The 25,425-nt window shown below is 45.7% G+C and overlaps 1 protein-coding gene across 1 annotated transcript in view; it reads right to left on the bottom strand.

Annotated features, from left to right (window-relative positions):
• Positions 1 to 1,722: 1,722 nt before the first annotated feature.
• Positions 1,723 to 25,425, bottom strand: part of APC2 (APC regulator of Wnt signaling pathway 2) — a 54,442-nt gene continuing 30,739 nt past the window's right edge. Inside the window, exons 10-15 of the mRNA XM_088460387.1 lie at positions 19,908 to 20,003; positions 19,156 to 19,295; positions 11,409 to 11,486; positions 11,215 to 11,331; positions 10,262 to 10,476; positions 1,723 to 8,157 (exon numbers count right to left, since the gene is read on the bottom strand). Coding sequence (XP_088316513.1) covers positions 2,970 to 8,157; positions 10,262 to 10,476; positions 11,215 to 11,331; positions 11,409 to 11,486; positions 19,156 to 19,295; positions 19,908 to 20,003 — 5,834 coding nt within the window. The 3' untranslated portion in view covers positions 1,723 to 2,969. The remainder of the gene's footprint in view (positions 8,158 to 10,261; positions 10,477 to 11,214; positions 11,332 to 11,408; positions 11,487 to 19,155; positions 19,296 to 19,907; positions 20,004 to 25,425) is intronic.

Genomic DNA, 25,425 nt, shown 5'->3' with positions numbered 1-25,425 from the left:
AATCGCCTCGCTGTGTCGCAGAAGTGGATAGGGCAGGAGGTACCCTGGAGAACTTTCCAGTTTAGCCGCAGCAGCTGAATTCTTCCCCATCATGAGGGTATATAGGGGAGGAGCTGACTGATTAATGCTGTATATAGCAGAATATAGAATTATATAGCAATGAGTATAGGTGACACCACTTTGTGATAATACTTTATAGATGTGACGCAGACAGGCACCTTGATCGTAATAGCTGCTGCCAGTTGATTAAATGTAGAAGAAGAAGAAGCTGGGGCTGCAAATAACACACCAGGAGTCACAGCTCTGTACTATAGATAGGAGAGCTGAGCGGAAAGCTGAGCCACTCACATGACCAAAGTGCGGGGTATGCCACAGCTCCGCCACAAGCCGTCAGGGAGTATCACCTCCCGTCTCTCAGGAGCCGCTGCAGGACTCTGCCCTGTAAGGAAAATGGCGCCGGCGGCGCACGTGATCAGGCCAGCCGCGTCTTTTACAATCAGCCTGCTGCCGGGTAAGTCAGCCCTCGTTTCCTCCCCAGCGCCGCACACTGCAGTCACCTCACACTCCGCCAGCCGCACACCGGATTTGGGTCCAGGGGGAGCGGTCAGGATATGCAAGCCAGATAGTAGGGTCCGGAGAGCGCACCAGAACCTGTGCCACAGCATGCTCTCCGTGGCTACGCCCATCCGTAATTGACGTAATTTAGTGAAATTGAAACAGACCCACCTTGTGTCTGTGTGTTACGTGCCATTATGAACTGGTACACAGCTGACGTACTGGAAAACTGAGTCGTAATACACAGACACAATGAATGTGACACCTCAGTACTGACTAGCAGTGGCGGCTCTAGAGGAGGGGCTGCAGCGCAGTCCAAAATTCAAATAGGGGAGCCACACCAACTGCCCTCCTCACTGGCATCCTCGCTGGCAGTTGGCGTAGCTCCCCTATTTGAATTTTGGACTGCGCTGCTGACAAGGGTGGTGAACAGCTGGCCTTCACTTTTCACTTCGCGCATGCATGAACAGCTGGCCTGGATGCTAATGGAGAACATGCAACACTTGCTATGACTTCCTCATGTTTCTCATAGGCCAAGGTATGTCTGTGTCACATTTCACTAAATTACGTCGATGGCCGGCTCTAGGTGTGTTCAACCTGAGCGGTCGAACAGGGGCACCGCACATAGAGGGCGCAATCTTCCCCAGCATGCCAATTTCAGCAGGACAGTACTGTCTCGCCGTTCCACCAGTGGGCCGAAAGGGCCCGTGGGTGGTCAAATCGGGGGGTTAGGGACCCCCACCCCGCAGCTGTGCGGCGGTGCCGGGACCCCGGAGTCTGAATGGATGCTGCACGCATGTGCATGGAATCCATACAGTGCCGTGAGAGGGCTGGGGGAAGCCCAGCTAGTGAGGCTCCCCCCAGCCTGACGTTATTTGGAGGCGTGCCAAGCAGGCACGCCCCTCAGATAACGTCACGTAAGGAGGCCTATGGTAATTAGGCCACACCCCCAATTTCGGTCCACGCAGAGAACTCGGCCGGCACAGGGCGCTATTATCCCTGGAGCCGATCCTGATTACGTCAATTACTTTAAAAGTTATAAGAAAAACATTGGTGCCAATAGTGAGTGAAACGCCCTATAGTGTACCATATATAATAAGATAGGCAAAGATTGCTACAAAAAGCAGTTACAGAACTGACACAAAACGGAATTCCATAAATTGCAATATTATTTATTTTTACATTTCATATATAGAATAAACAAGTGGCATTTCATCTACAGTTAAAACAAAGTTGGCAATGTAGATAATGAGATGCAAAGCTCCTGTTTTGTGCTAGCGTTACAAATGAAGTCTCAACAACCATCCCTCTGTACATCTCCAATGCTTTAGCCTACTGAAATGCTCCTCGATTTCCTAATAGGTTTTAAAGAAAAACCTATGTGGAATGAGTAGAGCCTCAGTATTGATTGTACATTGGAAGCTGTTGACTCCTTCTGTCTGTATTCCCTTCTAGATGAGCGTGAATGATTCTGGGTATCTAGGGCATGACATCACATTCTGGCCTTGACTAGTCAAATATAGAATTGGAATATCTGTTATAAATGAACTTTTTAAAGATTGGCACATGGGATATCTATCTACGTGACATAAAAGAGCAAGAAAGAGCAAAATATATTCCATACATACAAAGTTCAGTATTCTTGGAGCGTAAGTTCTCAGTTGCTGTCCTTGACAATGTTGACTGTGAATAATTAATTTTGGCAATACAAAAAGATTTGCTGAAGCATTTCTCATTAAATCTCTGCTGTTCTTCAGACTCAGAGCAAGAATATTTACTGCCGCAATGCTCTTTGCCTCTTTCTATTTTCAAGCTGTGCAATGGCTATGCTACATAAGTGTTTACTATATGTAAAAACATGCAGCCTGTACCTTGATTAAGGCTTCAATTAAAGCATATTCAGATTTGCTGTTAGGTCTGATTGTAGTTATCGGGAAAAAGTCCAAGACAAATTAGTATCTCAACAAGGCTGCAGAATTCTACCTTCTGATTGAGATCTGCAAAATTGATCTTAATCCCCCAAATGTCTAGTATTTGTCTTCGCTATTGGCAGTTGAGCTCTGGAGCAATATTAAATGTGATAGTAGAGACTGTCCTTTAGCAATAAAGCCTCATTGCTAAGCTATTCAACCTATAGTGTACATATATCTGGATGTTGTTTTATTGCCTGTGCAGACTTCTCAATTTCCATAAAGTGCCAAAAGTTATCTGCAACAAAACATCTTTAATGCACTGGGGAACGGCATTATAAGTAGTACAATGTCATTGTTTGAAGGTGCACATATGTTGTGGGTCGGCAGCAGTAAGGAAGCAAAATAAAGTGGCATCCAGTTCCTGCACATCTGATCCAGACGTATTAATCTGGCTTTTATCACCCAGAGAGTGTGGACACAACTTGCTGCTTGTCTGTCCAATCACTCACTAGTTATCTTACCTGCTGCATCCTCTGTGACTGTCATGATGGGACTTGGCACATAGTTAAATGGAGTCACTCTGGCTTCCCTACTGGGGGAATTGTGCCTGCTTGTGGGTAAGTTTACAACTGCTAAGGGCACTTTCCCTGTTTCTGGCATTATTGTAGATCCCATACCAGGCCTGTTTCTGCTTTCTAATGTTGGTGAGGTGCTGGAGTTTGTCTTGGTTATGTTAAATTCTTCTGTCTGAACTACAGCATCACTCATTTTTCTTTGTGGCTCAATGGGTTCCTCAGAAAGGGGCAGAGCACAGGCAGGCAAAGTGCTTCTCAAAATGTGAGGGATGTCTTCATCTCGTATCCTTCTCCAAGTTGCTCTCGTTGAGCCAGGAGCAGTGTCAATCCTTGGAACTCTTGATGCTTCAGTTTTTGAGGTACCCTGGCCTGTCCTACCCTCTACACGTGACCATGGAAGGTTGATGTGAGGAGAGGAGGAGTACCTTTTGAAAGCTTCAGGTGGGGGTGGCATGTTTCGAACTGGTAGGCGGGATGGACTTTCAGAACTTGTCCTTCGTGGGGGTCTGTTTGGAGATGAGGGAACTTTAGGTTTAGGAGATTTGTGCACTTTCAGTTCCTCACAGCGAGAGGAACAAAGGAATACTGCAGGCAAAGCAGCATTGTTTTGGGAAGAAGCCCTGTGCTGTCGGTTTGATATAGTTATGTCAGAGTGCTGACGTCTCATGCCTGCTGCAGATTCTTTGATGAAGGTTAGCTGACGCAACATTCCAGATTTCTCAGATTCACTGTTTCGCACTTGGTTAAGACGACTGCTCTGGGCAGAGGGCCTTTTGCTAGGACTCTGTCGAGGACTAACATTGGAAGTTTCAAAAGCCAATGGGGAAGGACCAGGTGGACTACGAGTACTTGGCTTTTTCATATAGGGAATTCTTACTGGGGACTTCTGAGTCTTATTGCCAGGAACCTGAGGATTCCTGACCCCCTTCGACTTTGGAGATGGTGGAGTCACTGGGGATTGTGCTTTGCGTGATGGGGTGGAATTTCTTGAGGAGCTAGAAGAAGGAACAGTACTAATTCGAGCTGGGGGTGTAGTACTTCGTTTGGGCAAGGTCATCTCTACTGCAAGATCTGAAGATTTCCCTAGCCGGTGAAGGCTCCGAGAGCGCATAGAGTTAGGGACTTTTGTGACTTCCTGAGGTGTATTATTCTGGTATGATTGCTTGGTCGATGATTTTTTCTGTTGTGCTGGCATGTAGATCACGGTCCTTCCACGGAAGACCATTGGGATATTAGAAGATGGATTTTGGCTTTGGTTAACCACTTTTGCACCTCTGTTACTCCTGGAACCCTCACTACTACTAGATAGTTGACTTGATCCTGGGATTTTAGAGTACAGAGATCTATCTTTGCTTTGTTTGTGCTGCCCAAAAAGAGTCTGTCGGGCTGAGACAGAAGGGCTAGACATGAGGGAGTCAGAAGAAGGGGCTCTGGAAATAGTTGAAGACTCCCTGGAGATAGAGGCAGCAGCTTGGTGTATCCAGTTGACTATGGAATTAGCACCTTCTTTGATAGCTTCCCAGTCTACACTGTCTAGATCAGAGATATCTTCTCCATCTTGTGTTTTCTCAGTAGTGATGCGCTTAGTTTCATTTTTGTTCTCCATATTCCTAAGCTTGTGCTTTCTTTTGCGAGCGGATAGTCGTCTCCTTCTGGACATTACTGAACTTGTGCATTTCTCTTCATCTGATGTGTGGCTACCTGAAGATTCTCTGTATCCAACACGGTTACTTGATGCCCATCCTTGTGTCCTTGAGGAATGTTTAGGGTGTCTAGCTTTCTTTCCCTGGGTACACACAGGCTCAAGGTCACTGAGAGAGCTCATGGAAGAGCTGAGAGAGTAACAAGGTATTGGTTCATCTTCTATCAAATTGCTAAACTTAGCAGTAGACTGACTGCATTTATTTCCAAATATGGGTTTGTTGGCCTCTCTGTCTGTTGCTCCAGAGGACTGACAGTGTTTTCGTGGAGATTTTGATGGTTCTATTTTTCTCTTAGAATAATCTTTTGTTGAATTTACTGTATCAGTATCATCTTCATAGAAGCAGTAAACTGCTTCCTCTGTTGGTGTAGTGTGACAAAAAGATGGGAAAGCAAAGTTGCCTTGCACATTTTCTCCCTGCTTTATATCATGTCTTGTTAGCTGACTAACAGAACTGGTTCCTCTTTTAGTGCTCCCAATACAGTTTGAAGAAATTTTATGATGTGCATCAAAGCCTCTGATTACATCTGCTGTTTGATGCGTTTTCAAAGTATAAGCTGCATTTGTAGGTCTATTTGCTTTATTATTGGTTTTTGATGGATCTGTACAGAAATAGCTCTTATTTTCCTCTATAGCTTCTGTACTTCCTAAGTTAAAAAGCCTTCTTCCTTCGGCCTGATGATGACTCTCTAACATGGCTCCATATTCTCTCTTTTCCTTACGGCTCCTTGGCCTTTCTCTCAAGTCTTGATCTTCTTTAAAAGGATGCTGGAGAGTTTCATCACTAAGAGAAGCAGCACTAGAGAAGTTCACAGGTGTTCCCTCTGCAGAGTCTGTAAAAGAGGAGTCATCATTAACTAAGTCTTTTTTGGAACTGAAGGTTTTGTTTACTGCCAGCTTTGTATGAGCAGGAACCAACATGTACACGGGTAATTGGACTGGTTTTTTAGTTTGGGAGTTAACAATATGTCCGGAGAGCACCGATGTTTTCATTTTTCGTAGCCTAGAGGGCATGGCTGAGTTTATACATTCTTTCAGAATGTCAATATCATCATCTGAAACCAGCTCAATCTCAGATTTCTTCATAATTCCCAGGAGTCTCTCCTCTCGACTGTCTACACATTTCTCATGTGCTACAAAGTTCAAACTGTTTTTCTCAGGAAAGGGGGGAATAAGTTTCAGTTCAACATCTTTTTGAATATAATGTTCATGCAAGGGGAGAGCACTCAGGCTAGATGCACATGAGAAATTTTCAGTGGGTTTTTCCACTGTAAAGTATATCATGGAGTCCATATCTCTTGGAATCTGAAATCTCTCTTTGAAGTCTGTTATCTCCATGAACTTTTTCACATTGTTTTCCCATTGGATGTTAAACTGACTGGCCTCCTTTTCTAGGTAGCTACTGGGGTCATAGTTTGGTGTTTTGCTTCTGCTTGGTGGCATGGTCTGTCCAGGACTATCTGGCAGCTCACTGGGACTAATTGTTCCACTGATCATCTCACTGCAGGGATCACTTTGAATGGAACTAGCAATGGAAGGACTCTCAAAACTCCCTAAGGAACTGACTGAACTGCAGCGACTCATCACTAATGGTGTCTCCTGAATGTAGTTTTCTGAGGAGCTGGATGGAGTCATATCTTCATTCCTAGAAGGTGATATGTCTCGGGGGAAATGTTTCTCTGATTTCGTTAGAGGAATACCAATAGGCTGGGATACACTGGGGGAAAGATCATTTTTGTGAATAATTTTTTGCCTCCCTTGTTTTTCCGTATTACTATCAATGTGACCATCCTCCACTTCGAGAATTTCCAAAGAAGAGTCACTGTCTATGTCATTTTCACTATGACTTTGTCCATCTAGTAGGTTGTCCCCAGAGGAAAGGGAGGAGAGAGAACTACATCTAGAAAAACATATTGGGGTTCCCTCAACTGCATATTTTTGCATAGATTCCTGCTCTCCAGTTGAGGAAGAGTGAACAGAGACCTTTTCTACAGCTTTTGAAAACATGTCAGAAGACTGTGGTGGAATCATCCATGCTTTCTTCTTAGAAAGAGCCTGATGAAAAATATTTACAGGAAATCCAGCCCCACTATTTGGTAAATTGTCAATGCCAGATATGTGCTTGTAAGATGGAGAGAGTTTAATGGTATGCACTAAAGTCTCTGCTGAAAGCTTTCTGGAGTCATCTTTCTGTTCAATAATGTCCATACTCTTCAGTTGGGGAATTGATAGGTTTCTTTTCCTTGAATTAAGGAGTTCATTCTGTTCTTCTCTGAGCTGCCCTTGTTTCACCTGGTCCTCAGTAGGATCATCTCTCTCTGGTTTGATGACGAGCACATTTTTTAGATCCAGACGACTAGGACGTTTCTGATACCTTTGCAGCTCTTCCTTGTAATCCATGAATGCAGCTCTGCTGCACGGTTTCATATGTTCTTTTGGGCAGTATCCATCACTTGTGCTTCCGCTGTTCAAGCTATCATTAGAGAGGCTAGTGTAAGCTGTTTTCAATCGTAAAAGTGCTTGAGCTCTGCTCAAGTTATCTCTCCTCACCATGCCACTGTTGTCAGAAAGTCTACAAGGCGAACAGGACTGGGCTCTGGCTTCATGAAGCTCATCTGAGCCATATGGCCAGTCAATGCAGTGATCTTCTGAGCTGAGACTGAAGCTGTCATCAGACGATGTATGCATTGTGGAAATGTCTTCCACCAGTCTTTCTATTTTTGCTACTGCACAAGTAGCCAGCTTGTTAGCACCAAAAGAAATCTCATCCTGTGGTTTCTTTAGCTCAAGTTTATTGCTGTCTGCTTTCTCCGACTCTAGACCCCTCCTTAAAGACCCGGTTCTTGGCATGTTCTGTCCCTGGGTGAAGGAGGAGTTTAAGTACATAGAAAGCACAGATGAATTCCCTGTCTCTGCACTGATTGATGTGTTTGGAATTTCATCATCATCAAAGCAGCCAGAATCAGAGGCATAATCTTTCACCAGGCTTTCTATGTGCCGTAAGGGGCCCTTGACTGGCTGCGATTTAAGCCCTTGTTTATCCATCGAGTCAAAGGTTTCAGCTAAGTGCTTTGCGTCAAGCTCAGCTTCCAGTGCTTTCTGCTTTCTCATGTAGAGTGATGGCATACAAGATCCTGGTGATATGACAGCTGTATCCTTGTACTTTAGTGGTCTATGTGCCAGCAAGTTTCTCAAGGCAGCTGCACTTCCCATGGCGATCATCTTATGTTTGGAATGGATGAGGTTGCGCAGCATACTGACACCTCCCAAATCCCACAGTAGCTCCTGATCTTGTGAACACCTAGCAGACAGATTCCACAGAGTCCCACATGCGTTGCTCACAATGGTCAAACTGTGGGATTTAAGGTGCTGCAGCAGAGTCTGCAGACAGTTGTGATCTCGCAGGATCTGCCTGTAAAATAAGAAAAAGAAAAAGTTCTTATAAAAATGGCAATTTCTTGTCTTTTGATATGTAACTATAGCTATCAGTTAGCTTGCTGTTTTAAGTACTTTTGATATGTTCCAGTCAGAATGGCTGAAAATGTAACTACTTCCAACTGTAGTTCTTTTCTGTTTAGAAGAGCTGACTTGAGTTCTCCAGATTGATCAACAGCATTTCTAGGCACACTTAAGTACTGTAATCAAAATCTTGAAATATACAAGAAACACATATAATAAGACCAAAGGTCCTCTCACTGTCAAGTTTAATATAAAACAGAAACCGAACAGTATTTAAAAAAACTGAAAACCTGAACTCAATGAAATGGCAGCCTTAAAATGTAAGTAAGGTTAGACTTTAATGTGACTTTGCGGCTTTTTCCATTATGTAGTTTTTACAGACGGGGTTCAGAAGTCAGTAAAGGGAGAGTGCACCTTGAAATGTGGTTAGTGGACAATTTGGATCAGTTGTGCAAATATAGAAGAATTGAGGGTCCACATTTTCCGTGATCCATGTATTACTCTTAATGAAATCTTTGGTAGCAGTATTCTAAAAATGAATGGAAAACACCAGTGTCTAAACTAGGGGGCTGGTGGAGCATGAGCCCCAGCACTGGAAGTGTGTGGGGGAGCTGGGGTATCCATTAGTCACGCTGAATGACCCAACACATGACTGCATATGGAGGGCAGCAAATTTCACAACAGTGTCTGGTAGCGGAGTTGGTATGTGAATGACTGTGACAGCAGCAGATCAGGGGGGACCATGGAGAGAAAGTAAGCACAGGGGGTCTCCACTCCCACAGACACATACTTTATTCCTCACACAGCGCTCTGCCATTCCCAGGCTATGGGTACACTGCCTGACACCTCACTGTATATTTCTAGTAACTTGGGGTAGGTAGTGTGCGACTAGTTTATTAGTGGTCAATCATAGGTTGGATCAGCTGCAATACAGAATGGAGGAATCTGATGACGTAATGGAGGTCCAATGGCATGTAAGAGCATATGGGGGGGGGTCTGATGGTCATGTAAGGGGCATGTGTGTGGGGAGGCTGATGGCATGTGGGTAGATGTGAGGGGCATATGGCGATGTCTGACAATGTTGCTTTTTAAAGCCAATTACAATTAATTGGCCAATTAAAAAGTGATTGTGACCACTGAGGGGCACCCTATACCCTTTAAGAACAAATGTGTTTAGGTAGATGTGTATGTGGAATGGAATGAGTGGGACTAAGCTGGGTTTTTGCCCTGGGATAGATGAAAGAAAGTTACCCTGAAAAACGCTGATCTAATTTTCAGTTTAAACCTCATCAATAAGATACACAATAAATTCTGTTTTGTATGGAGCCTATTTATCATCTAGAAATAATGTATAGGTATTAATGTTCAATTTTTCATGAATTGAAGTGTGTATGAAATGAATGGATAGAGAAGTTCAAAGAAGGTTGCAAAGTGTAAACAATGAAGAAGGAGCCGGATGCCCGTCCACATCCACAACTGATGAGAGCGTTGAGCGTGCACGTGAACTGATTCTGTTGGATAGACGAGTGACAGTGGATTATGTTGCAAATCATTAGCCCTAAGAGGACAAAGATTCACGTCTGATGAAGAGGTGAAGACAGTGGTGCATTTGTGGCTCGCAGCTCAGCCTAAAACATTTTTTAATGCGGTAATACAAAAGCTTGTTGACAGATGGGCAAAGTGTATGGAAAAGCAGGGAGATTATGTCGGATAATAATTTGACTTTTTTGAAAGTTGATTAAAATTAATTCTACAGCCAGAGTGCGGTTAATTTTTGACTCACACTCATATGTTCCTTAATGTCACAGTTTCAAATGGTATGTCTCATTGATCACATAAGAGTAGACAATCAATTTAGTCTTTCTTCAAAACATATATATTGTATATCTTTCTATAGTTATAATTTCACAGACATAGCAGTGGGCCCACATAATTAGAATTCCTAGGGAACCTTTTATACCAAAGTAAGACATTCTAACAGAGAATATAATGATGAAAGATGTATAGAGCGCGAACAATGAGGGAGAGTGAGTAATGAACAGATAACTCCTTCTTACCTGTAGTCATCATGGGTGGCAATTAGACTGGACACGTTCCTCAGAATGCCTCCTCCACTCTCTATGATGGACAACGAGTTGCTCTGACACTTGTAAGTGAGGGTGCTCACCAAAAAACCTAAGGACCCCTCAACTGAACAGACAGACACCTTGTTCTCAGTGCTATGGGCTGACAAATTCCACAAGGCGCTCAGCACACTTTTCAGTGTCGACTCCTACAGTAAAACAAATCTGTAATTTTCTGTGCCACATATTATATAGAAATTATTCAGCATATCCACAATATTTTATTCTTGTCTATGGGGCTGATTCAGCATCGGACGGAATTGCAAAGCTGCACACAGGCAGTTCCGTCCTTGCTAATATGCAAATGCAGCAGGAAGTGTATGACACCCCCTGCTGCATTTGCGATCTCAGCACAGCGACCGAGGTCTCAGGCTGGGATCACCATCGCGACCATCGATGGTCGTGATGGTGGACGGCGCTGGTCCGCCAGCCAGCTGAGTAATGGCCGGCTTACGAGGCCAGGAAACTGCATCAGCGACGCAGTCCCTGGCCTTGCCACTCCTGGAAAACGTGGTGGACACAACCCCGTTTCCAGGCATGCCAGCCGACCCCGCATCGTCCCTTAAATGCCTCTGCCTGTCAATCAGGCAGAGGCACAGAAGGGGCTGCCTGTGATTACGCTGTACCCATTCTGCACACTCGCAGAATAGGTCCCGTGCATGTGCAGATTCCCGATAATCTGGAATTTGCGTTCAGCATTGCACCCAACTGAATCAGCCCCTATATACTGAGTTTTCCTATATTAATTTATTACAGACTCATATTATTGTTATACACCCTGTTCCAGGTGGCAGCACTCTGCACAAATGACTGCCTACTGAGGACACTGAAAATGTCCTTAATTCCTCTTATGTGAGCCTGCTATACTTCAGGCTTTTAACCCTTACCTTATTAGCTCGCAGTGCACACTGCATTAAACTGATAACACTGCCCACTTCACGCAGTATCTTCTTGCTGTTGATATCTGCTCGCCAGGACAGATTCCGTAAGATGCTTGATGCCACCTGCAGTAAGCAGAATTCATGTTGTTCTTTGAACTTTGGTGTAACAGAAACATTACAAATCAGGTACAACAACTAACCTGCTGAAGTTCTTCGCTTTCAGAGGCCAAATGGGCCACTATCGCCTGCATGCAGTCACGTCGTGAGCACAGTGTGGCCTGTGTGAAATGATAATATGTGATGAATGGAACAGCCTTTAATACACATTACACAAAAGAGAATGTCATTAATGTCCGCATACCACTCTGAACCCTGCTGCAGATATAGCATTACAGAATTTATAAATAATCTAAAACTATTTTTGAATCTTAAATAACATATGTTGGGCCACCATCAGGGGGGTGGGACTGCCCGGGTGGCAGCAATGCATAACTGCAGATATGCGCCGCAGCCAGGGAGAAACTGCGCCACTGGTGGCACTTCGAATCTGGCACCGACCACGAGCCAATAACAGCTTGCGGACCGGCAGCAAATCGGGAGTGGCCGCTCCTGATTGGCTGTCGGTCCACCAGCTGTGATTGGTTTGCGCCCGGTGCCAATCATTGCCGCCGTGGCTCGGCTATCTCTTCGTGTTCAGCGGTCTGCTTACCCCCATTCGGACCCGACCTGTCCCGCCAAACTGCCACACATTGGGAGATATGTATATAGTACATAATCTAGCCCTCTCCCACACCTTCAGACTAGAGGGCTCACTCCTGAAATGCCGCTGATGCTGTTACTAGCTGACTGCCAGTGCATATCTGCAGTAAATATATAGTCCCTGCCCTGTGTTCCTCAACCTAGTCCAGTCTTCCCTGCCCTGTGCCGCCCCCCTACTCCAGCCAGCCTTCCCTTCCCTGTGCCTCCCCCATACTCCAGCCAGCCTTCCCTTCCCTGTGCCTCCCCCCTACTCCAACCTTCCCTGCCCAGTGCTCCCCCCCCAGGGGGTCCCTGCCTATATGATCAGTACCAGGCCCCACAATTTCTGATGTAGCCCTGATCATATGTATGTGTTTGTCTCTTAGCAAATATTACTGTATAAAAAGTTCCCCCTTAGCGTTAACCAATATCTGCTGCTACAGAACTACAATTACATTGGGTGAGATATAGGACCTCATTCAGAGTCGGTCGAAGCGGCCGCACGGTCGTACGGAAAAAGGGGCCGGATAAGCAAATGATTCCCTCGCAAGTTGCGTCCCTAAGTTCGGATCGGTAGTTGGCCGACCAAGGGGAGGAAGCGGTCGGAACACAAAAAAATACGCCCCCTTCTCGTACGCATTGCACGTCATCTCCGGGCATATAAGGATTAATCGAGACCATCGGAACTGGTCGTAGAGTTTAAGGTTGACCATACCCTCTCTTAAGCTCTACGATCATGTCAGTGTAAAAACCTCCCAGGTCACATGTGCCATGACGCTACTTTGTTAATTATGCACTCCCATAATCCGTATGCACTCCCATAAAACGCCGTTCACATAATCAGGCACGCCTGCGTTCAGATCTCCACTCCCCCGTTTTCAAGCACCTTCCCCTGTTACCACCCACAAATGCCTCCATCTGTCACTCAAACTACCGACCTGGCTTTATTCAAGGAGAGAGAAATTTCTGATCGTAGCGGCTAGTTTGCGCACGCGCATTGCGAACTTTACGCATGCGCAGTATAGCGAACATCGGTGGCGTACGACCGTGCGGCCGCAACGACCGACTCTGAATGAGGTCCATAGTTCTATGAGACTTTAATGACTTACCACATCTTCAGTGTGTTTTTCATGTTGCCTTAGGCAATCATACACATAACCGTTCCTAACGCTGTGTAATGACACAGACTTTAATTAGCTTAAATCTTTGGACAAATAGCTATTTTTTCCATGAGTTTAAACCAAGTGACACCAAGTACATGCCGCAGTTGTTGCTGTCTGGTTTACCTCTAGCAACCTGAAAAAATACTGATGTTGCAGAGAGCTATTATAGAGGACATGAAAGGACTTTTCATCAGCTCAAAACTGCCTTTAGGGTCTTGTTTTGAATAGGATTTTTATTTTGGAATATACCAAACGTAGGCTGGAATGTGTATTAAACCATGCTTCAAATAACAGGGTGAAAAAGTACACTACACTACAAACAACACCTGCTTTTGAGGGCATATTCAGCTCTCTTTGGGATCAGCCATGCGCTATTCAAAGGGTGCACTTAACGCAGATTTTTCCTCACAGCTTCAGGCCCTGCAAGGAAAAAAATCTGCATTAAGTACACCCTCGTGGGCACTTAAGGTGGAATCTATGGGTTAACATGCGCTACTCTTGGGTTTACGACATGGGGAAACTGACTAATAATTGAATTGCTCTGAGGGCGGTATGCACTATCATCAATTATGCAGTCAAACTCCATTCGGGGGTTTGACCGCATTTCTCATATGCACCAGCTTCAGAAAGCAAAGCTTTACCAATAAAAAAAAGCATTGCCCAATGAAGCCTATAGGCTTCTTACCACAGTGTGCTGTGAGAGGGATCCAATCGAATCCCCCACGTCATGCGTGTTATACGACACATGCGCAGAGGATCTTCTGGGTCATAAACCCGGAAGTCCTTCCATCGCAAAGTACAGCTCTTATCGGGAGACTTGTCCTTTGCGATTTTACTCATGCATACTGCCTTTACGAACGCCAACATGCATGCGATGAGTGGCGGGATGCATTGCATGCAAAATGCGATGCTTGATGCACCCCACCCTGGATGTTAAACACAGCGGGTAATTGAATCTGCCCCTTAGTATCATTATACACTGAATGTTTGGTACGAAATGCAGGGTAAGTAAATATGAAAAAAAAGCAAAAACAACAACTATTAGTCACATAAGGATGACATCTTATAGATCAAGTAAAAGCTAAATGTTTTGATGTATACAAAAACACTTCTAATACTTATCTTGCATTCTGTAGCAAACATTCTGTGCATGATGTAGAATTAAAATATAGATTCAATGCTTTGAGCACTTATGGAGCTGATTCAGAGTTGGGAGTAAAGCAACAAAAAAAATAATTGCATTTGGATAAAACATGTTGTAATATATTCTATAATTGTATAGTAGTGAATTTATTTAGTAGATTATATATTTATTTGCATGCAGGGTAAATAATGGCTATTTTTGCACGTAGTCCACAAATGTTGGACAGCTTTATTTTCACACGTCGCTCCCAACTCTAAGGGGTCTAGTTACTAAGCAGTGTTATGAGACGGAGTGAAAAGTGATAAGAAAGTGATAAGGTGCCAGCCAATCAGCTCCCAACTGTCATTTTTCAAACACAGCCTGTGAGATGACAGTTGAGAGCGGACTGGCTGGCACATTATCACTTTTATACTCTGTCTCATAACACTGCTTAGTAACTAGACCCCTTAATCTTGCTGCACATTTTAAATCTGCCCCACCAACAATGCAACATGGTTTTGACAAGTTGCAAAGTTAAGGGGCCCAAACATCTAATGACAGATTTGCCAAATTCCCTGACCAGATTGGACACACCGATCCACAGGTTGGTAATGCCGATCAGCGGTCATCGATGATTGCCGATCTGTCGGGGCATCGGTGAACATCCGCATGCTAAGTAATCACAATCCTGTTTTGATCGTGATCAGCAAGTCAACATGTTGGATATCACCGATGCGTTATGGTTATTTTTTGTCAAAGTGCATAGGTTTATGGAGTAAGGTAACGCTTGCAGAGGAACAGAAGTTTACAAAGAATGTTCTCCTATCACCTATCATTGACTGATGCAAAGTGCTGAGTTTTGTGGCACTTAGGCTAAAGACACAGAATTTCAATTTGTGGAGTAATGGTGCGTACACACTGGGCGATTAAAGTGGACGACTGAACGATAACGATATCGTTATCGTTCAGTCGTCCACTTTATCGTCCATGTTTAACACAAAAAAGATGAACGATGATGACGACGACACGCGTTCCCGCGGGTCGTTCGTCATCCTCGTTCATCGGGCTGACATGCAGGCCAACCTGACGACCTCGTCAGGTTGCTGCATGTCAGGGAATGGGTGAGAGAGCCCGGCGCTGAACGATATCGCTAATGATATCGTTCAGCGGCTGTGCTCAATGTCATGAACGACATTGAGCACAGCCTGCCGGGGACACACTAGACGATATCGCTCAGGGAGCATATCTTCTAGTGTGTATGCACCTTTAGCATATTACATTGATACAAAGGGGGAGGGGGTCACTTGCTATGGGATTTTTAGCTGTGCAACAGGGGTGTACGGTAATTTCCACCCTGCAAAAAGAGTTAATTTCTGCATAAACTGCATTGGTGGGTGTCTTCATATGTCTAATAATGAGACAACTTCGGCAGAGAAGCAGATTTATGGGAAACATAGTGGCATAGTAGTTAACATTGCTACCTCACAGCACTGGGGTCATGAGTTCACCTCAGCAAGGGCTATATCAGTGGAGAGTGTATGTTCTCCCTTTGTTTTTGTGGGTTTCCTCCGGGTTTACAATCTAGTACTATGCTGCTCTTCAGATCTTTCAATGATTGCACATAGCTATGCGCCCTTCTACTTTGTGCAGGCATCTCCCAAGACCGAAGCGTAGACAAGACAATTTAGCACTGTGCATCGAGTGCGCCTCATAAATGTCTTCCAATTGAATCAACCATGTGGATGAAAGCAGTATACAGCCTATCATAATGTTAGGGAAGAGTGACATCACTGAGGCCCTGTCTGTCTAATATTCATAAGGCCTGACTTAAATTTATATGGTAAGGTGATACATCTATAATAGGTGCAGCCATACATTATACTCATCTCTCCGGAGTCTGTTGATGCAGAATTCATCGATAAAAAGGCACGGCCCCCGTTTTGCATACATTTGCGCATGCACTGTATAGAAATTACTGGGAACATGCTCCCGGAGAGATACGCATGTGCAGTTGCCTCTGGCTTAGTACCAGAGTCTACTCGCACCTGTGCTACAAGACAGGAGGGAGCCCACATAGAGACTGCACATGGGCCCCTTCGCTCTTAAACCTCCCCGAATGTGATCTCTGTGTATTGTTGACTTTAATGGCATTCAGTTGTACCTGTCTGTTTAATTATTTTCATATAAATGAAATATCTATAATAATGAAAAAAAAAATTCCATGCTGCTCAACTTGCCCACCAGCTGCATGAGGCCGTCCTAGGTTTTAGGACTCCTGCTTCATTGGGAACACCTAGAAACTGCTGTGTTGTATTAATTTTTTTTTCAATGGGCTCTATTTATTATCATTATTTTTACTAAAATAAAGTGAAAAAGGGTGTTTTCACACCCTTTTCACATTATTTTAGTTTCACCTAAAGTTACTAAAGGGCAATTGGAGTAGAATTCGTAAAATTCTACTCCAAGCCCTAATTATCACATATTTTTTTAGTAATCAGATCGCATTTCCCATAATTGTAATGGGAAATGTGATCTGTCTGCAAGTTACTAAAAATAAATTGTGAAAAAATACCGGGGGAAGCCCTGTGATAACGCCACTTGGAGGTGGAGTTATCCAGGGTTACCGGACTCCCGCTCCACTCTAACAGGCAGAGCAGAGCCCGGAGCTGGCCCCAGTGATCAGCTGTGTGGTCTAAACAGACCACAAGCTGATGACTGCCAAAAAAAAACAAAAAACTTACCTGTCCATGGATCGGAGATCGGGGTTCCGTTGATGTCCTGCCTCCGGTCAGCTGGTCTCCCATCCTGCACTGGGACCCAGTCAGCTGACCGGGTCCCAGTGCAGGATGGGAGATCAGCTGACCGGAGCCACGGAGGACATCACCGGGGCCCCGATCACAGGAGGTAAGTAGTTAAGGGGTGGGGGGGGTAGCAATCGCGGGGGGCAGGGCTTAGTGGCAGTCGGTCGGCGCATGAGCGGGCACTTATCACGGTGTTTTTTTTTTTTCGAAAAATACCATGATAAGTGTGCGGAGGGGATTCACAGGGACAGAGTTTATCGCAAGCTCTGTTCCCTGCAAGGGATTTTTAGTAAATCCCTGTGATATTGCCTGAATTTGCAATGCGAATTCAGTGGGTAATATCACACTACAATCTGCATTCTAAATGCAGATTGTAGTAAATAGAGCCCTATGTATCTTATCCATCAATAGTCACATAAATATTATTGTTGAAACACATGAAAAGCTTTCAGAGCTATTAGACATGTGACCCATAACATGTCAATACAGTCTTCTGTCTTTCTGCTATCAATAACAGCATACCTTCCAAAATATGGGATTCTAAAATAGGGATGCAAGACGCAGAGCCAAAAAAGAGTGTGCCTTCATGGCAAATGCCCCCCTTCCTGTTTTCATCACTGGGAGCGTGCCCAGCACTCCCGGAGATGTTGGGCTGCCCCCAGGCTCTCCCCCTTACGTTCTAGATGCCCAAAGCAGGACAGCCGGGAGGTATGTAATAGGGAGCAATATGCCCAACTGGGTAGTCAAACACCTCAATTAGAAGGTACCTCAGTTTCTTCTAGTACAGTTTAGAAAATGAAAGCCAACATCTGATTGGTTGCCATGGGCTATAGCATAGATTTATAATGTAAAATAAGCAGGGTCGGAAAGGCCCACAGGGGTACAGGGGAAATCCCCAGGTTTGCCCCACACTCCTCTTATAGATATCAGGTTCCAGACCTCAAATTATAGATTGTTACTCTATAAGACGGTCAGTTACATGGAGGAGCAGAACCACTGATCAGCATGGGGGATTGGTTCATCTCTATAGAAACTACTGTACACCAAGATTTGCTTAAGGGTTAGTCAAGTGTCTGTGGTGGCTGACCACAACCTCTGGTGGATGACCACACCCCTTAAGCATGGGCCCCTACCACTGCATTTTCCCAGTGGGCCCTCCATGCCCTAGTCCGATACTGAAAATAAATGCAATATAATAAGTTTTTCAGGATGTTAGACACCTTTTAAATAAAGACAGTAAAATATCCCCAATTTAAAGCACTGAGGTGGCCTGTGAGCACAAACTATCTACTTTACAAAGTTTCATATCTTTGTTTCCTGCTTCTATGTTGGGTGTGGAAAACATAGAGTAACACATAGTTGCCTACCCTCCTAGGATATCCAGGAGACTCTCAAACTAGGGAGAGGAATCTCCTTCGCCCCAGAGGGGGCAGACAGTGCTCATGTCACAAGATGGACATGGACATGATACATTCATATCATCATCAGATGCTGGCACTTCTGTAAATATGGAGGAGAGGGGGTAATGACACAATGAGTGTTACTTGCAGTGAGTGTGATGCAGTTTCTGCTTTGTAGGAACTGAGGGCCTGATTCAGACCCGGTCGCAACCGGGTCGATGGTGGCCCACAGCGCATGCGCGAGACCCGGCTAGCGACGGGCATTCCGTAGCTCCGGGTCTCGCACCAAAGGGGGCGAGCTGTCGATGTTGAGTGACAGCTCGCCCCCTTTGGTGGGCGGGCCGGGGGGGTGGGGGCGGCCCCACTGACATCACGAGTGATGTCAGTGGAGAGATTCCGGCTCTGTTAGAGCCGAAATCTCTCTGGGGCTTGCGGCCACGAGACCCTAAAACAAGGGTCTCGTCGCAAGCCCGATGGTCTTGACCATCATCATCATGGCCGCTCGCAATAGCTGTGGGTGGTCACCCACAGCTATGCGAGCGGCCAAGAGGCCGTGCCAAAAAAAAAAGGCAGGCCCTGATTCAGGGCAAGCACTCTGTCAGAGCGAGCGGCTCTGAATCAGGCCCTGAATTCAATCTGTTTGGTCTGGGAGATCCTTCCTGTGATACCTCTGATAGAGAACACATTGCCCTATTCATGCTAAGATATGAGTTTCCTCTCACCTTGTTCACAACATCCCCAAAAGTAAGATTAGTGAGTGTCATTCCTGCATAGCGTCTCAGGGCCAAGCTGAGAGGATCGCTGGTCATTCCATGCATGTGGTAGTCTACCTCTAACAGCTCTGCAATTGCCTGTAGACCACCTATGGACAACATGAGACACACAGACTTCATAAGCAGAGCCAGTAGCTGCAGGGTTAGATGGTAATAATGGTTTTTGCATGGAGGTATGACAATGGGTGCAAATATGGTGTCTTGTATGTGGCATATTAATTGTAATACTGCTGTATGTTTTAAGGTGCGTACACACAACGATTTTTTGAACGAGTTAACTATAACAACGTCGTTATCGTTAAATCGTTTATAAAATTGTTCATCTTTTTAAGGTGAACGATGAACGATAATCGTTCATGCTCGTTCACGTTTGTAGTTCATCGTCCATTCTGACTGTCCAACAAACTATTTTCGTTCAGAAAATTGTTCATGTTGTACAGAATGAACGATGTCCATTCACTGTGTGCATGATTAAAAATATACTTTATCGTTCATGAAAATCATTCATTAATTTAGTAATCAACGATTTTTCCAAGGGAAAAACTGAACAAAAATCGTTCACTAAAATCGTTTGTTACTAACATCGTTATGTGTGTATGCAGCATTAGTAATACATATTCATGGAATTGCTTTGCATTAAATTAAGGCTATACTCTGTGAAGGTAAGATTAGTTAATACAGAGGACATTTAAATATCTTACCCAACTCATTCATTGCTCTGCGATATTCCTCATCAAACGATAGTTTCATAATGGCACAGCTTGCCTGACAGATCTGTGGTTCCACAGGTGCGGGAGCTAAAAGAAAGACACTTTGTAATTTACTCTAAAGCTGGGTATACACTATGCCATTCTTTGTCTAACGTGTTTATATCTGTCAGAGACAATAATTGTGTAGTGTGTACGCATAAAACAATTATTGGATGGTGTGTACGTTGCATATCAGCTGTTTTCGGGATCGTTTTGGACAGTCTGAGTTGGTCTAGGCCCAAACTTTTTCTAATCACAGCGTCCTGGAGTATCAGCATTTTTTCCATGGCACCACTAGGCCAAAAGTTTCTTATTGAGAAATTCAATTCAGCAAAAATTAAATGAAGTAAATTGTACTTATATGTCACCCTTAGGGTCAGTTATGTGGTGGGTGACAGGGCTGCTCTTCTTTTTGTCCACATGTTTTTTGATTGGCAGTCACCAGCCCTGGTTTTTCCTATCACACTGACTAAAATCATTTAATTTGGTATATGACCACCAACCCGAGGCACCCCTGCAAGTGCCCCGAGGAACCCCAGTTTTGGAACCACTGGCCTAGTCATTAGCCTTGTTGGGAAAATGTTACAGTGTGTACCTAGCTCAAGCCAGAGATGACCACTCTTATATTTCATATACCCCTAATGACAATAAAATAAATGAAAAATATAATTTCTTTTTCTTTACTGCTGTCTTTTGGATTGAGCCTTTTTTAGGACATTTTTGTTTAGGTACAAAGACAAAAGTTACAGATTATAGTTACAAATAAAGGAGAGAGCAGCGAAAAAAACCCCTTAAAATATAATATCACATGCCATATCACTTTATACAAACCAAGTATAACAAAAGTACAAACATAATGATTCAGATGCCGTCACAATGCTGATGTTTTCTCTACTGCGCATGCATCTGGGACACACTGAGGAGTGGGGATTGACAATCGGAGACTGTTTGTGGGTGGTAATGGGGGTGGTGGCAACTCAAAGCAGGTGTGTCGTGACTTTCACGGGCGTTTCTCACCCTGCGTAGTTGTTAAGGCTCCAGTATCCTAGTTCTGTTAGCCATTCTGCATGACCATACAAAGTCCTATGATGGACTGCAGCGCAGTGAGGGACACATCAATAGCTGGCATTGGAACAGTGTGTCAAAAAGCAGCGGCGGGCAGCCTTTTTGCCATCCGCGAGCTAACTGCAGCTCACGGACCGGTGCCCATTAAACAGCAGTACCTGTTTAAATTTGGCGCCGGACGTGAGCAAATCACGGCTTGCGGACCAGCAGCCAATGGTCATGGCTCCACCCTCCCATGGCATTATTTATTACCAGTTATTTATATAGCACACACATATTCCACAGCGCTTTACCGAGAATATTTGGCCATTCACATCAGTCCTTGCCACCAGCGGAACTTACAATGTATGCTACCACATGCTCACACACATACCCACTAGGGGTAATTTTGTTGGGAGCCAATTAACCTGCCAGTATATTTTTGGAGTGTGGGAGGAAACCGAAGTACCCGGAGGAAACCCACGCAAGCACAGGGAGAATAAACAAACTGCACACAGTTAGGGCCGTATTGGGAATCGAACCCAATGAAGCTCGCCACTGCAGCCTCTCCCAACATACCGATAGGCGGCCTTGAGCCACCGGTATTATTAACCCCTCCCTTGACCACCAGAGTAGTCGGGCACTAGGCCTGTGGGGCATGTTATGCAGGAAGCAAGCCTGTGTCGCTGATAAGGTGGCCTGAACACTAGGCCCAGGTCATTATTTGTGCCCAAAGTAGGCAGGCCCAAGAGCCTTTAGCCCCATTAAGTAAAGAGAGTATGGGCATTAGGCCCAAGTCCCTTCTTTGTGTCCTCCAGTAGACAGGCCAGTGGCCTGAGCCCCTGTAAAGTGCCCCTGGGCATTAGGCCGATGGCACTATATATCTAAACAGGCAGGCCTGAGCCCTTATAAGTGATTTGGGTATTAGCCCCAGGTAGGGCAGGCGTTAGGCCCAAGCTCCAGTTATCGTTTAAGATAACGAACCCCAGATAGGTGGGTCTGTGCCAACAAGTTTTCAGCCTGGGCATTAAGTCCAGGCTTTAAATTGCTCTCACTGGTGGGCCTGGGCATTAGACTGAGGCCTGACAATGCCCCCTTCTGTCATTAGAGGTCTGTCAAGGAAAGTGGAGGACTCTCTGGCCCCCACTGTAAAAGCCTGTTTCCCCACCAGTGAGGAGGAGCTGGCCAGCTCTGCTTAGGCAGGATTCAAAGAGACAGTACCATGATTTATCCTTGTGTATTGTGTCTTTGTGAATGCTATATGCGTACAAATTTGTTAGAACAGACTGTTGAGTTGCACTAGAGCATACACACAGTTAAAGTTTGTTAGGCTGGTGAGTTGAGGGCCAGGCCGTTGTTGTTGTAGAAAGTGTAGTAGTGTGACACACTGTAGTTTAGGAGAAATGGGATTGAAATGCCGGTGGCTGTTTAGCTGGTTCAATTCCTGACAGCGGCTGCCCGACAGGATGAAGATCCCGATAGAGGCAGGTAAGTAACCTAACCTCCCCTGTCACCCCCCTAACCCTAAAACTCCCTTAGTAGTGCCTAACCCTAACCTCCCCCCAGGGGTGCCTAACCCTAACCCCCCTTACCGCTCCCTAAACCTAACCCTCCCAGGGGGTGCCTAACCCTAAGCTCTCCCTGGGAGTGCCTAACCCTCCCCCCTTGGGGTGCCTAATACTAACCCCCCCAAAAAAACTAACACTAACCCCGCTAACTACCCTAAATTTCTGTGCAGCCTGCTTTTGTGCACTTGGGGCTACCACTGCCCCCTCTCAAAGACACTGCTTCTAGACCACACTGCTCCCACTCACTGCTCATACTGTCACCTCTAGCAGCTCACTTTGCTCCTCCTTACACTGCTCTTCTTACACTGACTCCACTCACAGCTTACTGCCCCCTCATAGCTCACTACACATCCCCCCCGGCCTAATGCCCCCTCTAGATCACTGTCCCCTCCAGAACAAAGTTCCCCTTTCAGAGCTCACAGCCCCTTCATACTGCCCCCACTCATAGCTATGAATGTCTCCCTCACTGCTGCCCCTCTCCATGTTCCCCCTCACAGCTCAGTGCCCTGATCAACACTTACACTGTCCTCTTAACAGCTCGCATTGCTTCTCCTCACCTCTCACACTGCCTTACTTACCATGACCCCACTCACAACTTACTGCACCCCCTCACAGCTTACTGACCATACTCACAGGTTACTATCCCCCCTCCAGATCAAACTGCCCCCTCACAGCCCCCTTCACACTGCCCCCACTCATAGCTATGACTGTTAACCCTCACAGCCTACCCTGCTCCCTCTCACAATGCCTCAACTTACATCTAACTAATCCCCCCTCACCACTCACACTGCCCCCTCTCCAGATTACACTGCCAAAATACCCCCTACCCCTTGTCCCCTTCACATCTCCAGCACACTAACCTGCACACTTTGGTGCTGTCTCATCTCCTGCCGGCATCCTCATGTTGGGTAGCTACCCTCCACAGTCCGCATCTGGTTGGACTGACCGCTGCGCCGGCTGGAAAGTGAAGATGATAGCTGGCGCCCACGCTCGATCCTCCTCCTGGTCCTGTGTCTGATCATTTAGTCCCGTCTGCACTGCAGCACATGCTGGTGATGGCTTCCCTCTGTCCCAAAAGCTAGCGCAGCCAGTGTTAGACACTGAGCCTGAGCTGGCTTTCACTCAGAGGAGGCACTGGGACTCCCCTTGTCCTGAGAGAGGAGGGGGCGGGAGACACATCTTGGTCGACACAGTGGGAACTGACCCGATGTCCCGGTGGTGGCCCAATACATCCCTGGCCCTGTTCGTCCCTCTGAAACTGCCTGGGTGCAGGGGAGGTCAGGTGGCCCACAGAGGCAGGCCGGAGATAAAAAGTCCCGTGGGCCGCAGCCGCCATCTGCACCACGTATAAGAAGGATTTTTATTTTTTTTTAGACGGTTCAGCGGCGCCCTCCAGGGAGCCTGGCGCTCTAGGCAGCTGCCTAATGGTAGTGCCAGCCCTGCCTAGACCTCCTTATTTGTATCCGAGTTCAGGCTGCATACCAGGACCGTCTGTTATCCAGCGGCCTGAAGGTGAGAAGATGCGATGCAAGGTAAGCCACGGAACTACACCTGCACAGCAACAGGCAATACCATGCACCACACGCCCCTCTTACATGTACATAGATGCAGTCGCTACGGCATTTGCATCCATCACTGAATCAGGGCCAGATATATTACCAGCACAGCTATGATAAAATAACAACACAAGGAGCACATACTGACTATGTTACAAATGGTAATGCCAGAAAACAGCTTGGGGTCTCTCCACGGGTGGTCCAAAGTGAGACCCCCTACCCGAATGCATAACTAGAGTTCAGACACTTAGACCAGATATTTTCAAATTTCAGCACAGTTGTTACCATTATACACAAATCTCTCTCACAATAGGAAGCGGTATGAAATACCGGCTGACGCATGGCCGGCAGTTCGATTCCCGGCAGCGTCAGTCCGACAGCTGCAGAGATCCCGGCAGCGGCAGCCCGACAGCGCTGGAAATCCCGATCGTCCCTAGGTAAGTACAAACTAACCTAACACCCGTAACCCTAACCCTCCTTAGGGGTGCCTAACCCTAACCTCACCCCCTGTGCCTAACCCTAATCCCCCTCAAAGTGCCTAACCCTGCTTCTCCTAGCCTAACCCTAACCCTCCCGTGGGGGTGCCTAACCCTAAGTCCTCCCCGGGTGCCCTAAACCTAACCCTCCCCCCCTGCGGCTGTCGGCTCGCGGCACCCGGCATCCCTTCGATCGGGATGCCGGGCGCCAGTCTCCCGGTGTCGGAGAAATGACAGGCGTCTAGATTTAGACGCCTGTCATTTAACCCTCGCCAGGATAAAGCAATCGGGAAGCCGGCTGTCAGGCTTACGTCAGCCGGATCCCGATTGAATACCGTTTAATTAAGTCCCCAAATCCCGGCCCTTCATCAGTCATGCAACATCTAGCAATGCATACATTAGCCAGCATGAATTCATTACATGTACTGTGGCATGGATTTATTAACTGCTGTTTTTTGTTTAACCCTACACCCCCTTCCCCCCACACACACTAATTTTAATCTTATAAACTTCTCCAGCACTGATGTGCAATGCAAAAATTAAAGAGGGGGGGTTCATGAGGTAAATGTGCTGCACTAGATTTAGCTAGGCCTTACCATATTTTACCATATTTTTTATGTCACATCTCCATAAACCACAGCCACCAAATGGCACTCATACTACACAGCCCTAAGCCACCTTTCTAAGTTGTTAGAATTCTAACCATCATTATATGCAGCTCTGATTTGTATAGTAAACCCTATTTATACAGTTTAGCCAGTATACAATGGGCCATATTTAACTAGTATACAATGGTGAATGCAAAATGGTTGTTGCAGTCCAATAG

The sequence above is a fragment of the Taudactylus pleione genome, unplaced genomic scaffold (genome assembly GCF_031769625.1).
Source record: "Taudactylus pleione unplaced genomic scaffold, aTauple2 ptg000044l, whole genome shotgun sequence".
Lineage (NCBI taxonomy): Eukaryota > Metazoa > Chordata > Amphibia > Anura > Myobatrachidae > Taudactylus > Taudactylus pleione.
Note: the sequence above shows the minus strand (reverse complement) of the source record. Positions and strands in the feature narration are given on the sequence as shown.